General features: G+C 43.6%; 1 protein-coding gene across 1 annotated transcript in view; it reads left to right on the top strand.

Moving 5' to 3' along the window:
- Positions 1–14,497, top strand: part of Adcy9 (adenylate cyclase 9) — a 115,907-nt gene that overhangs the window by 65,642 nt on the left and 35,768 nt on the right. The window contains exon 3 of the mRNA XM_026385641.2: positions 11,255–11,445. Within this exon, the coding sequence (XP_026241426.1) occupies positions 11,255–11,445 (191 nt within the window). The remainder of the gene's footprint in view (positions 1–11,254; positions 11,446–14,497) is intronic.

Below are 14,497 nucleotides of genomic sequence, written 5' to 3' on the forward strand. Positions count from 1 at the left end.
CCATGGAGATGGGGATAATACATATCATGCTCTCAGTTTATTACTGGAGTCTGGCCTGGTCCTTAGTGGGCACTCAGAAGCAATAAGCAACTTCTTTTCCCGACTATGGGAAGAAAGTTGATCTGTTTCCAGAGAAATAATGGACTGTCAGTACTGTTTTATTTGTCCTTTGTTTTCAAGCTACTTGCAGATGCATGGTGGTAGAGATGTGCTTTCGATTCTTTACATATCTGAACATCCTTTGTCTAGGCCTTCAGCTTGTTGTGTAGGGACTGAGATTAGAGAGTTGCAGTTGATGAGAGGCCTTGCTATTGTCAGGACTTACTGCAGGCCGAGCCCATTCTTGACGCCTTTCAGGAGCTTATTATTTACTGAAAGAATGAGCAGGATAAAAGTTAAGATATACTCTCCTTTTTAAATTGCTGCAGAGATATATGCACACAGATGTGTGCACATGCACAGATATTCTTATAAATGTGTGTTATATATTCTCATTTATACATATACAGAACTCTGGAATGCTTAGTCTTCAGAACATCCTGCAGTTCCTCCTATCTTGGCAGGGAGAAGGGTGCAGAGAGCCATGGCCACTTTTAGAGCCTGCAGCTCTTGTGCTACCTACCTTGGGTGAGTACCCATCATTGTGTCCAAAGACAGCTGATAAGATCTTCTCAGAGAGTGTTCTGGAAATTTCCTAGAGATGGTCTCAGTTACTAGAGATTGTGTTAACCGTGAATCTAGTTTTATTTCAAGGTGGAAATGAGGACATTATAAATTAAGTATGAGGTAAATGTTTAAGAAATGAATGAAAGAGGATGTGGGGTCTGCTGGGGCTGAGAAATAGTGGCTTGCCACCTGGTTCCCAGAAGGTGTCAGTATGAGTCCTTAAGGGAATTTGAAGTTTCCAGAGCACCTAACAGATGTTATGGTGAACCCCAGACCAGCAGAGCCTTATACTGAAACCTGCTGCTTCAGGGTGGAGGCACCTCTGAGCATGCCCTGCAGAGGCTGTGACTTGATATCTGTGATCTGGGGATTTCTGGCCTGTGCACTGGCATTCTCACCCACATTCGTGTCAGAAAGGCTTAATATGCCAGTCAGCCAGCCGCAGGGGGTGAATCCTTGGACCAGGTGGAGGTGGCAGGCAGGAGTTTGGTCTCTGGTGCTCATGCGGATCTCTCAGAGCCATGGTATTGTGTGGTGTTTGCACAACCTTGGTCCTGGTGGACTCTGCTAGAGGATCACATAGTAGGTTGGAGGAGGGTAGGGGCACCTTGGAGGCAGTAGGTCCCTTGAGAGAGCAAGTAGACAGCAGAGGTTGGCTGAGGTGACCTGGATTGGATTCTGCCGGCTTGGTGAATTTGTCTGGGGCCAAGGCTCATGGGAACTGTAGAGCAAAGCCTTGCCTGAAACACCTGCTCCCAGCCTGGCTGCTTTTACCCAGTCCTGTTCGCATTGTAGCCATGAGCCCACTTAAGCATTCGGGCCTCATGGCACCAGAGATCCCCCAGCATGGCCATTTATGCAGTGGGTTTTTATAATACATGTATCACTAGCAATGGGTGTGAAAGACCAGAGAGGTGGGGTATTTGATTTATGACCTGTTTTTAAGCATCATGTAGTAAAATTTAAAGTATATAAAAAGAGGAAAAGGTAGTATATATTATAAACATTCACATCAAAAACATTTTAAAGAATTATATGTCAAGCAAGATCAAACCACAAGACTCTGAATTAGATTTTTTTAATCTATTTCATCCTGTGTTAAGATTTTTTAAAAAATATTCAAATGTTTCCAAGCTCTTATTTCTTTATTCTTAAAGATGAACTGCCATTTTCTTTGATTATGTTGTTCTTCTGTTTTTGAGTTGGCTCTTTCTGCTACTAGGGTACAGGGCAGTTTCCCTTAGCATCTATACTGAATGTTCTTGTAATAAGTAAGAATTGATATTTTTTGATTTCACACTCAGTTTGCCTTATTATCCCGCCCATTCTTCTTTGGATAGCTTTTTCAGACTGTATCTATTTAATGAAGGCGAGAAAGAGCTTTCCATTCGCAGTTATCCCTTTCCACCAGTAAGGAGGGATGTGGGTCTTCATCATGTCGTCAACGTGGTGTTGCCAGCAACATGCAGCTACTTAAATTTAAATTTCAATTCACAAACACAAATTCAAGCAGGGCATGGTGGTGCACACCTGTAATCCTAGTGGCTTGGGAGGCTGAGGCAGGAGGATTGCTAGTTCAAAGCCAGCCTCAGCAAAAGCGAGGCCCTAAGGAATTCAGTGAGACCCTGTCTAAATAAAATACAAAATAGGGCTGGGGATGTGGCTCAGTGGTCAAGTGCCCCTGAGTTCAATCCCCGACAAAATGAAACACATATTCATTTCCTTGTTCATACTAGCCTCATTTCAAATGCCCAGTAGCCACACATACTAGAGGCTCCTGAGGTGCATGGCCATAGGGCATGTCTTTCACAGAAGATGCTTCATCCAGACCGGCAACCTGCTCTCACTCCATGTGTGTAGGAGCTTCCAGGGCCTCGACCAGAAGCCTCTCCAGTCTCCTAGGCCCCTCTGGCAGTTCTTCTGCTGGTCCCACCTCTCATGGTTCTCTGAGTCCAGTTCCATCTGGTTGAAATATCAGGGCTCTTTTTATCAGCTGTATTGCAGGCCCTGATCTGCCTGAGCAGAGTTGCCCTTGATCCATGGCCATGAGTCAGCCTGGCCTTGTTTTATTCCTGTGTATGACTCCATCTCCATTTCTTCCATGTGGCAGGAGCAGGCACCTTGGTCTGCAGAGAGAGCAGTCTTAACAGTTGTTTATGCTGGGGTTAATGGAGTTGTTGCCTCTCAGCCTAGTTCACTTAGGATTTAAAGAACTCTGTATTCCTTTTATTTATTTCCCTATTATGATTAGGGTTTTTTATACTTTAACATGATTTGTGGTACTTCATCTGGTCCTTGCATGTTCTCCAAGTTTGAGTTATTTAACTGTTTTTTTTCCCTTGCAGCTTTACTCTCATTCTTGCTTCTTTCCTGATTTTTTAAAAAACTTATCTCAAGTTGCGTTTATTTCCTTAATTTGTACTTATGACATATCTTTGAATCAATGGTATTTTTGTGTTAAGTATATTTTACCCTATTTATTGTATTTCTTATTTTTAATAGAAAATACTTTATAGTCTGTGCTAATTTAATGCTTTCAGTTTTTTATTTTTTAAATTATAGAATATTCAGTGGGAAACTTTTTAATATTGAAAATAAATGAAGATGAATCACACATGTAAATATGGAGGGATCTCAAATATAATGCTAAATAACAAAGTCAACTTTCAGAATACTTGTAAAGTGTTGTCATTTAGAAACACCTTCCAGAACATTTTAGTGCTGCACATTAGTTGGCATTATATATGTGCACAGTAGAAACCCAAAGAGTCCTGGGGCTTGAACCATGTGGTGGCATTCTATTTCCCAGATCAGTGGGACCAGTTGTCTTAAGTGTATTTTTCCTGACATATTTCTATGTTTAAAAATATTTTGTAATAAGTTCAAATTTTTATAAGCAAAAAAATATTTCACAATATAGAAAATGAATCTTTTCCATAATCCAGTTATCCTGGTCTATGTTGTGTCTGTGTTTTTAATACACTCTAGTGTTGTTCAGAATACCATGATGCTAGCTGGTTGTCATGTCCCTTCTCTGAGTACTCAACTGTCTTGTGGCCAGCACTTCTCCTGGTGCTTCTGGAACCTTCCTTCCTGGACTTTGGCCCACTTCTATCTCTGCTCTAATATTAGCAGTTCTTTCAGGTTCTAGAGCTGAGCTTAACTTTCTACCATGTTATCAGTGAACCTTGAGGATTCCTCCAGCCCCTTTTTGTGAGTGAGTACCATAGATGGCAGCTCCAGGTCACTGTTTTTTGTAAACAAAGTCTCTGCTTGTCACTGGCCGTGGGACCCATCCCTAGACCTTGACTCTCCTACCAGGCCACCCACCACTTGCCACCTTGCTTTCTATTTTTGTTTTGATCATGGCTGAGTCTGTAGCATAGTTGTGATGTCCTTGAGGCTTACATGCAGATCCCATGCTGTGCATTATGGGAGCGTGTCCCCCAGCTCTGACCTCCCAAGTAGTGGAGTGGGCCCTGCTCATAACCTCTTGCCCAACATGGAGCAACTTTGGAGGTTATTGGAATTACACCTCACAAACACTGCTTTGATTCTCTTGAAAAGGGCTAAAAAAAGAAAAACCACCACTGACAGTGAGATGAAATTAGACCTTGGAGGTATCTACAAAGAAAAAAGTTTTATGTTTTTCCATTAGGGAGCTAAAGCAAATCTTGAACAAGAAAATGCAGTCTGAGAAACTGCTTCAGTCGCCTTAAGCCAGTATGCAAAACACTCGCCAGGGGAAAGAAAACCTGAATGCAAGTTGAAAAGGGTGATTTGAGAAGTTCAAAATTCACAGCAAGCAGGTGCCTGTGCAGGGCATGCGGCCTGGGAAGTAGCCGGTAGTCGAGGCCTGGTGTAGCTGCTCCTGTGGAGGTTAACCAAGAACCTTCAGTCACTTGTCTTTCCCTCTGCATAATCTGAAGCCTACGGGAGAGGTGGTTGGGGGGCTTGAGGTCTGCACTGCTGTCCCTCCCAGCCCACGTGCTCTTTGGGGCCGTGATTGCAGGCAGGTCAGCAGAAAGTGTCTTTGTGTGACCACACTCCCAGAGGAACTCTCACCGTGAGGACAGCCTGCCTTCCTGCTTGTGTGGCCAAGTGTCCAGAAGGCAGTGAGGCCAGCAGTGCACACATGCTGTGTGGTGACATGTGGGAAGGTGAGATGCCAGCTGGGGTGAAGGCCCCACCATTCCGGACTATGCTGCAAAAGCAAGAGCTACAGACTTGGTGATACTTGGAGCTATCTTGTGAAGGTCAAATTTTGTTTTGTTTAATTTCTCCAAGACTTCTGAACTCTTGCCATGTACAGTTTTCAGTTTTTCAAGGTAATTTAGCCTTATTTCTTATTTATATGGTTTTCCATTCTAGCTCTACCACATTATTTCTAAGCCCTTATTTTTTAATATTTTTCTTTTGCCCTACCCCTGCCCACTCCTTTACATTGAATTCTTGGGAGTATGTATTTCTTCCTGGCTTTATTTTATTTCTTCTTGGGGGAAAAAAAAAGAAATCTTAAAACTGTTGCATCTTGTTGAAGTTCATATAGCTTTATTTCTTTAAAATTTTTTTTTCAATTCTCAGTACCACAAAAAAATAAAATTAAAAAATAGTTTTATTGAGGAATAATTCACATACTATGCAATTCACTCCTCTAAAGTGTGCAGTTTAATGGTTTTGAGCATTTTCGAGCTGTGAAAACATCACAATTTGATTTTATGTGTTCACCACCCCATAAAGTAACCCTGTGCTCATCAGCAGTAGCCGCTCCTTCCCCTGCCAGACCTTAGGCAAACGCCAGTTTGCTTTCTGTCTCCACAGATCTCCCTGTTCTGGACATTTCACACAAATGGAATTGCATAGTATGTGGTCCTTTGTGACTGGCTTCTTTCAATGAGCAACATACCGTTTTATTTCTATTTTCAGTGTATTGTCTTATTTTGATTTTTCCAATTATTTAGCTGCCATCTATGCTTAGATTTTTTTTAAAGATAGAGAATTTTTTTAATATTTATTTTTTAGTTCTCGGCGGACACAACATCTTTGTTGGTATGTGGTGCTGAGGATCGAACCCGGGCTGCACGCATGCCAGGCGAGCGCGCTACCGTTGAGACACATCCCCAACCCCTATGCTTAGATTTAAAATGTAGTTTTCCATTTCTTTTCTTTCTAGAATCTGTTTTCTATTATGTCTGTTCTGTACTTAAGTTTGCATGTCTTTTTTTAATATTTATTTTTTAGCTTTTTATGTGGACACAATATCTTTATTTTATTTTTTTATGTGGTGTTGAGGATTGAACCCAGCAGCCCGCGCATGCCAGGCGAGTGCGCTACCGTTTGAGCCACATCCCCAGCCCAAATTTGCACCTCTTAACCCTCAAATTAACTGTCATTTCATAGTTCTCTGGGAAGAGAACGAGGCCTCTGATAGCCCTGATGCACACTGTGTAGGTGGTCTGGCCCCTCTTCTGCATTCAGTGTCACCACATGGTGTGTGCCTGTCCCCTGGCTAGCTGTCTGTCTCTCTCAGCTCCTGTGCCTCCCTCCTTGCAGCCTCCTCTGGTCACTCTGATACTGATACACCCAGTACCCCAGAGCCGTCCTGGACCTTCATTTCCCTTTCGTTGTCTGCAGTTCATTGTAAAAGTACTTCAGTCCTTCTGAAGAGGCTGACCGTTCGTGACTGGGACTGTGAAGTTTCCTCTTCCTGCCATCCTCGCCTTTACTTGCCTCTCTCACTCAGTTAACTGACTTGCTCCAAAGCATTGCCAGAGACTTTCTCAGGAAAAGCCTGTCTTCACCTTACCTTTCCCTCTGTATATGTACCAACCCACTCAAGGCTCCGCAGCCCTGTGAAGTGGATTAGGACCATGTTATGGTGTTTCTTTTTCAAAGACCATTGAAGTAAAAGTTTTTGTCTGATTCAGTTTCTACAGCTAGAGCACTCTTTGTCCCTGTTCATGTCCAAACCTCAGTAAGGACTAAATACAGATTTAATTTGTTGGGTAAATGAATGAGCAAACGAACAGAAGAGTAGCTGACAGGCAGTTTTCAGTGTGCCACATGTGATCCCAGAGCAGTGGGTCCTGGGCCTCAAGAAGGCACATGGTATTAAAGGGCAGTTCAGGATCAAAAGTGGGAGGCATGGCCTGTGAACTCTGGCAGCAGTGCAGCACCAAGTGTAGGCCTCAGGAGGGGGCAGCACAGCATGGTCACTAAGTGGCTATCTAGTCATCTGCCTTTGGCCACGATGGCTATGTGCTTATGAATGACCAGAAGAGCAGGGGAAACTGGACGTAGAAAGTACCTGTTCAGGAAAGAGAGAGAGACTTCTAAAAGCTTCATTAGACTGAAGTCTTAATCAAGTCAGGTTAAACAGATCTGGTGTCCACCCTTTGTTTTTTTACCTTCTTGAGTAAATCTGCCTCCTGTTTTATTCTTTGGGATGTCATTTTTAAAAAAGAGGTTAAATTTTACCAGTAGCCATTTGCTGTCCAAACCTATGACTTATCATCAAATGTTATAGCAGCCAGGACAAACTGGTCTTTGTGATTATCTGTGCCACAGGAGTGGGAGGGCTTTTACCCATTCAGAATATTTTAATGTGAACAGATATTTTTTTCCACCAAAACTTTTGCTTTTCACAAGTAGAAACAATAGATAATTATAAAATATAATACCTAACACTTCATAGGCCCTGGGTATTTGGTAGGTTAAAAGAGCTTTTAATATTTAATTGTCCTTGTTGACTGATTGCATTTAGTTTGAATAATTTTCATGCTACTTGGCCCTTTCACACCTAGTTGTGAGGAAATATATGATGTGAAATGAAAAGATATTTGTAGAATATTTAAAAACCAGCCCAAACTGATTGGCTCTCTTATGTTGATTGTAAGTCCTTAGTGATGACAGCTTCTAGATATTAGTTGGTTATGCTTTTAACTCACATTATTCCTTAAGACGGTCTTTGCTTGCTAGTTCCTCTTCTTTTCCTGTTGCCTTGACAGGTCCTTGATTCTTGGTGATTGAGGATTTCTCACTCAAAGCAAGAGTCCCACAGAAAAAAGACCAGGACAAAGAGGCCAGAATCATTTTTATTTTCCAAAATGGACTTTGGTACTCTCAAAAATTCACTTAGCTCACAAAAGTTAATCACCAGTATGCACAAGGCAAAATTTTTGTCCTTAAAGAATTGGTGCAACACAGCTGTCCCTCAGTATCAATGAGTGATTATTTCTAGGACCTCCTGCGGACGTCAAAATCTGAGGATACTCAAGTCCCTTAAGCAAAAAAGTATATTTGCAGCCAGGTGTAGTGGCATACACCTGTAATCCCAGAGGCTCATGAGGCTGAGACAGGAGGATCACATGAAGTGCTAAGCAACTCAGTGAGACCCTGTCTCTAATAAAATACAAAATAGGGCTGGGGATGTGGCTCAGTGGTCAAGTGCCCCTGAGTTCAATCCCTGGTGCATATAATCTGTGCAATTCTCTGGTATAGTTTAAAGCATGTCTAGGTTACTTATAATACCTAATTTAATGTAAATGCTATGTACATGTTTGTTACTGTTGGAGACATACAGACAAGGGAAAAGTCTGTGCATGTTCATTACAGATGGAGGGTTTGTTTTTTTTTCCAAATGTTTCTGATCCACAGTTGATTGAAGTCATGAGTGTGGATAAAGCGGGCTGATTGTATGTAAGAAAGTCAAGGATGTGGTCATGTCTGTCTCAACATGCTGCTGTAGATACATCCCTCCCCAGACAGGAACACTAAAGGAAGCACCATCCCTCTCTGCAAGCTAATGAAAGGTATAAATGTTAGGTTGAAAATCAATTACCAGGAAAAGATATAAATTTTTTTATTTATTATTCTCCTACATATGCTGCATTTAACAAAATAAATCACTTCCCTGCCTTATTTTGACCTTCTCTTCAGAAAAATCATTCTTGTGAACTTGGACCCTGGGGTCCATGTGTGTGCTTACTCATTAAATCATTAACTTTCATGACTTAAGGCGTTGGCTAGGCTTGAGCTCAGGAACCGAGTCCTGACACATTTCTTAAGTTATGTCCCAGCAGCAGCTGAGCCCTGCCTTACTGCATCATGCTGCTGTCCCTCCAGTGTGGGCACAGGCTTCACTTTAAATTTAGCTTTCCTTATTGAAGCATAAATAGAAAGATATTTAATTTACCCACCAAACTTTCTCACTGTGAACACCTACGCTTGACCTTTGTAACACTAGCAGTATTATGTTGTCGCTACAAGTTGGTCATTTAGAACTCCCTAAAGAAAGATAATCCAAGTTAGAAACGAATTTGATTTAACAGTTCTGCATGTGATTTTGTACATAGAAGGAGCATGAGAAAGATTCCTGGTGACAAAAGGTAAAACGCCATGTTGAGCCAGGCATGATGGCGCACGCCTATAATCCTAGCAGCTCAAGAGGCTGAGGCAGAAGGATCACGAATTCAAAGGCAGCCTCAGCAAACGTGAGGTGCTAAGCAATTCAATGAGACCCTGTCTCTAAATAAAATACAAAATAGGGCTGGGGTATGGTTCAGAGGTCAAGTGCCCCGGAGCTCAATCCCCTGCCAAAAAAAAAAAAAAAAAACCAGGTTGTTAGTAACAGCTAAAGCTATTGAGTGTGTGCCATGTGCCAGGCCCTGCTGGAGAGGGTGTGTGTGTGTGTGAACCATCTGAGCCTCACATGAGCTCTGAGGGGGAATCCTGTTCTTAGCTTACCTTAGGGATGAGAAACCGAGTTGCAGAGGAATGAAGTGCCTTACTTAGGCCCCACGGAGGATGTGATGGAGCCTGAGAGCCTGAGCCCAACTCTTGGGCTCCTCTCTAGAAGCCAGGCCCTTGTCCATTGCAGCAGCTGCTTAGAACAGAAGTGTTGCCTGACTTTACAGACTTGGGAGTAGGTTCCACTATCACTTCCTGACTTTCACATCCCCCACTCCCTTCCCACCCCCATGGCTGGCATTTTCACCAGCTCCCTGGCTTGTCCTCAGTCTTATTCCTGTTCATTATTCTCTTCATTGCCCTCCTGCTGCCCCCAGGATGCAGACTCCTGGGAATGTCCCACAGGCATGCTCCACAGATAGCTGTTCCTCTGGCTGCTCTCACACACACTATGTTCCCAGCCACCCTGAGGTCAGCATCATCCCTCAGCAGTGCCTGCCACAACTCCTTTGTTGGGGGGACCTCTGTGGACTCTTCTGGTAACACCTGCTACTTGGTGGTGCTGCCTAGCCCTGAGCTAACCGTGTAGAGGATGCTTCTTCAGGAGGCCTTCTGTCTTGGTCTGTCTGGGCTGCCATAACAGAATGCCACAGATTGAGTAATCCACAGAGGTTTATGTCTCACAGTCCTGGAAGGCTGGGAAGCCTGAGGTCGAGGCGCTGTCATACAGCCAGTAGTCTATTGAGGGCTGCATCCTCCACGGGGGAAGAACTCTGTGTTTTTGTAGGGTGAAAGGCAGAAGAGTGAGCTGGCCAAGTGCAGCTGATGGGCCTTAGTCCTATCCATGAGGGAGCGCCCTGGTCGCCTCACTCCTCTTACAGACCCCCACCTCTTAATACTATCACATTGGCCACCCCCAAATTTTAGAGGGGACACATTTAAGCCACAGCATCTTCTGTGCAGAGTGCTACTCTTTCATGCTTCCCAGAGGATCCCATGTCTCCCAGTGTTCTCAGCCTGTGCCTCAGCCACCCAACCACACTTACACCTACTTGTTTTCCTTGCCCCCCTTCAAGTGATGGGCTCTACACAGGGCACAACGGTGGCTGCCATGTCCATTCCTGTCTTCCTCACACCCTTTACAGTGTGTGGTAAACAGGAAGTGCTTAATAAATGTTTGGTGAATGAGTGCAACTTGGTATCTCAATTACCAAGTGACGACAAGCCTCAGGAATGTGTGCAATGAGGCTGGTGTGGGCTCACAGTGACAGACAGGCAGCTGCTGCTCCCTGCTGAGGTGCACTCCACCTGGTGGACAGACGCTTTGCTGTGCTCAGGCTCAGGGCTCCTCACTCAGCCTCCTCTGCTCTAGGTGCCACCAGTCTCTGGGCATATCTGTCTGTGCTTTCTCTTGCAGTGTTGGAGCTGCACAGGGAGCAGACAAGCAGTTGTCTGGATAAAGGACCCTCCCTGTGTTTGAGGTCGCCGTGGGCTGGGGACAGTCCCTTACAGATGGCAAGAATGGGTGTTTATCAACCCAAGTGGTATGCAGAGCCACCAATCCAAGAGAGTACATGCCACCTTCACAAAGAGGTCATGTGACCCCTCCATAGAGGAATTAGTCCTGCTCACTCCAGCCCCCCAAGGTGGAAGCGTGCAGCCATTATTCCAAGAACATGTAACATGAGTAAACAGTTCGTCTATCATGGAGGCTGATGGACTCCCTGAGGCTACATCTGTCTGAGAAGAGCTTGCAATGCAGTCATAATAAATGACCCACTCACATTTTCACTTTACTTCCACCTTTCAGGAGCACGTTCTCTACAGAGAGCAAGATCAAGCTGCGTTTCAGTCAACCGTGGTTTCAACCTGTGCTGATTGTAATTTTTATCCATCATAGGTTTGAAGACATACCTGATATCGGGTCAGAGAGCCAAGGAGTCTCACTGCAGCTGTGCAGAGGCCTTGCTTTCTGGCTTTGAGGTCCTTGACGGCTCACGGGTGTCCTCAGGCCCTAGGGGACAGGGGACAGCATCGTCAGGGAGCGTCAGTGACTTGGCGCAGACTGTCAAAACCTTTGATAACCTTAAGGTTAGTTTTTTTTTTTCCTTCTTCTAAATCTTTATATTAATTCTGCAGTAGAACACGTGAAATAATGAACGGCCTTTGGCAAAGGACTCAGAATGCCTTTTGATTTGATTTTCACGATTTTTAAACAGTATAAATAGTTAGCAGCATTTTGCATTTTTAATATCCTTGCTTTTTGACATTTTATGCACCTCCATTTCCTTTCTGCATTGCATAAAGATGTTTTTTCGCCTGAGTTATTAGTTATTTTCTTTTTCTGCGACTATGTTGTCTTTGGGGATTTCTAAAAACTATTGATAAATGACAGTACAGGTAATTTCCTTGCATTTTGCTCGGAGAGCTGGTTTCTGTTTTATTTCAGAGACTACTTTATCAAATATTCCTGTGACTCTTAAAATTCTGTGGTTATCTTAAATTTTGTTGGTGTAGGTGAATCTTGCATGTGGCTCACTGAAGAGAGTGCATACTACTGAGAACATTATGGCATTTCAATGTAGGAAGAGAGGCCTCCGGGTGGCAGTCTAGAAGTGCCTGCTTCTGGACTGATGTTCTGTCATAATGAACTACCAAAAACTGATACACTTGACCTTGGGCCTATGAAGTCATTCTTATTTATGAGCTATTCCTCAGTTTTCACTTTGGATTTAGTTCCCCTGCTGGTACATTCTATTTATCTTTATAGTTTAAATATTTGCTGTTTCCATGTTTTAAAAGAGAGTGGGACAGTTATAACAGTTCTTCTTCACTATTTGGGCTCTCAGATAACAAAACGATGTTAGTTAGGATGATAGCCTGTTGTACCTACTTTGAACCAGTATGTTTCTACTTATGCACATGATTAGCAGACTTGAAAGCTAGCTATTCGTCTTTGAGCTTAATGGTCTTCATAATGTAGCCATCCAGTGCAGTGTCTGGGTTATCCTACTATGTTGGAAGCTGTCGTCCTATCATCCAGTTACTTCTGGTAATTATTGTTTTCAGGACTATTGACAGTGCTTTTATATTTTTCTCCTTGTGTGCTTCATTAATTTAATGCACTTTCTTGGTCCTAGCACTGTTGACATTTTGGACCTGATAATCCCATGTCATGGAGCTGTCCTGTCGCTGTCAGATGGCTAACACCATCTATGGCCTCTGGCTACTGGATGCCAGTAACACATTCTTCCTCCAGTTATATTAACCAAAAATGTCTCCAGACATTGCCCAGGTTCCCTGGGGAGGCAGAGCCAGCCCCGGGTGAGAACCATGGGGATGGCAGTATTAGACACCCTCTCTCCATGCTCTTTCTGCATATGTAGGGCAGTGTGTCTAAGCTTTCCCACATGCCTGCCCACTCTAGAGACGCCCCCTCTCTTGGGCCAGTGCTTTGCAGTGTCAGACAGAGGAGCTTTCAGCTCACAGACTTACAGAGCCTGCAAGGGAGGAACATGAAAACATGACTTTCCAGATGTGGTCTTATTGTGTGGGGAGAAATGATTTCCTCCAGGCTTCAAACTGAGCTGCATTTAAGTAGAGAAATAGGGCTCAAAGCCCCAAATAAACAATGTGTTGAATTCTTCTCTCATCTTGGATTATGTGTATTGTGTTTCTCTCCACCAGAGGATGCAGTGGCTGAGTTCACCGTGTCACACACTTCCAGTTTTAGTGACAGCAATTCTATAATAAATTGCCTTATGAGGGATTTTTCTCACCCTGAAAGAATATTTCTTGTTCTAGTTTTAGACGTTTGAACTGGATGGACAAAAACTATTCAGTATGTTCTGTTGCTATGCCTACATCTTGCAAATAATATAAATGTTATCTGACAATCTTGTGATCTATTAAGTTGACTGTAATACCAAAAGGAATTTGAGAAAAAAAATAAAAGATTTTTGTATCCCTTCCAGGAGGGAAAGATGAATTGGATCACAAAGTATAATTTCTGGGATATTTTAATGGTTTGGGCAGGATGATAGGATATCTGAGATGAGGGCTGTCCCAGAACATTGAAATAATTTGAATTCCAAGTTGGAGTGGAAAGAACAGGAAGAGATGAAATACCAAGTTCCCTGCAGCATGGCCACCCTGGGAAGTTCTACTCAGCATCCTCTCTCCTATGGCTCTGGGAGAGCAGGTATCCAAGCAGGTCATGAATCTCAGGTGCTGGGTAACTGAGTGAATTTTATGTGCAACATGATCCTAAACTCTAGGGGGAAAAATTTAGTTCTGCTTCAGAAACAGTGGATTACAATCCGACCTCTAAGACCTTTCCTCATGTGAGGGGTATGGCACAGCAGAGATGGCAAATACCCATTGCTTGCTCCTTCGCTTTTTGGGTGGATTCATCCTGTGATCTGGTCAGTGCCTTGTGTGTGGTGCTGGTCTACTGCCTTAGTGAGATGACCTGCACTCAGGTCAGCTCTGCCTAACCCTGCCTCCTCCCTCCAAATCCTTCCCAGCATCTGTTGCTCCTCTTGTCAACAGGTTGCTTCTTTGCCTCTGCAGCTTCCTCATTTGAGAGAGTGGACTCCGTGTGAACTTCTGTCCCGGCTCCTGGTCAAGCTGGACTTGACTTCTGCACTAAACTGGACAGAAAGGATTTCCACGTGGGGCTTTCTTTCTTTTTTCTTTTTTTTAAGAGAGAGAGAACTTTTAAAATATTTATTTATTTTAGTATTCGGTGGACACAATATCTTTTATTTTTATGTGGTGCTGAGGACCAAACCCAGCGCCTCATGCATGCAGGCAAGGGTGTTACCGCTTGAACCACATCCCCAGCCCTCCACATGGGGCTTTCTAATGTGCCTGTGGGCCGTGCAGTCTTGAGGGCTGTCTGAGCACAGGTGTCAGTTTTCAAGTTGTACCTTGCAGGGTAAATGCTGTGGGTGACACTGTTTGGGGGAACATTGGTTTATGTAGTGGAAGGAGTTTTCTGCCAGGGATCAAGAAGTTAGAGCAAGGTGTTGAGTGGATGGTCTCTCAAGGAGTCCACACCTGGCCTCTTATGTGTTCCTCTCCCTTGCCTGTGCCTCTGTACACCTTTCTGATTTCACATTCTGCTTCCTGCATTTTCCAT

This window comes from Urocitellus parryii, chromosome 9, assembly GCF_045843805.1.
Source record: "Urocitellus parryii isolate mUroPar1 chromosome 9, mUroPar1.hap1, whole genome shotgun sequence".
Lineage (NCBI taxonomy): Eukaryota > Metazoa > Chordata > Mammalia > Rodentia > Sciuridae > Urocitellus > Urocitellus parryii.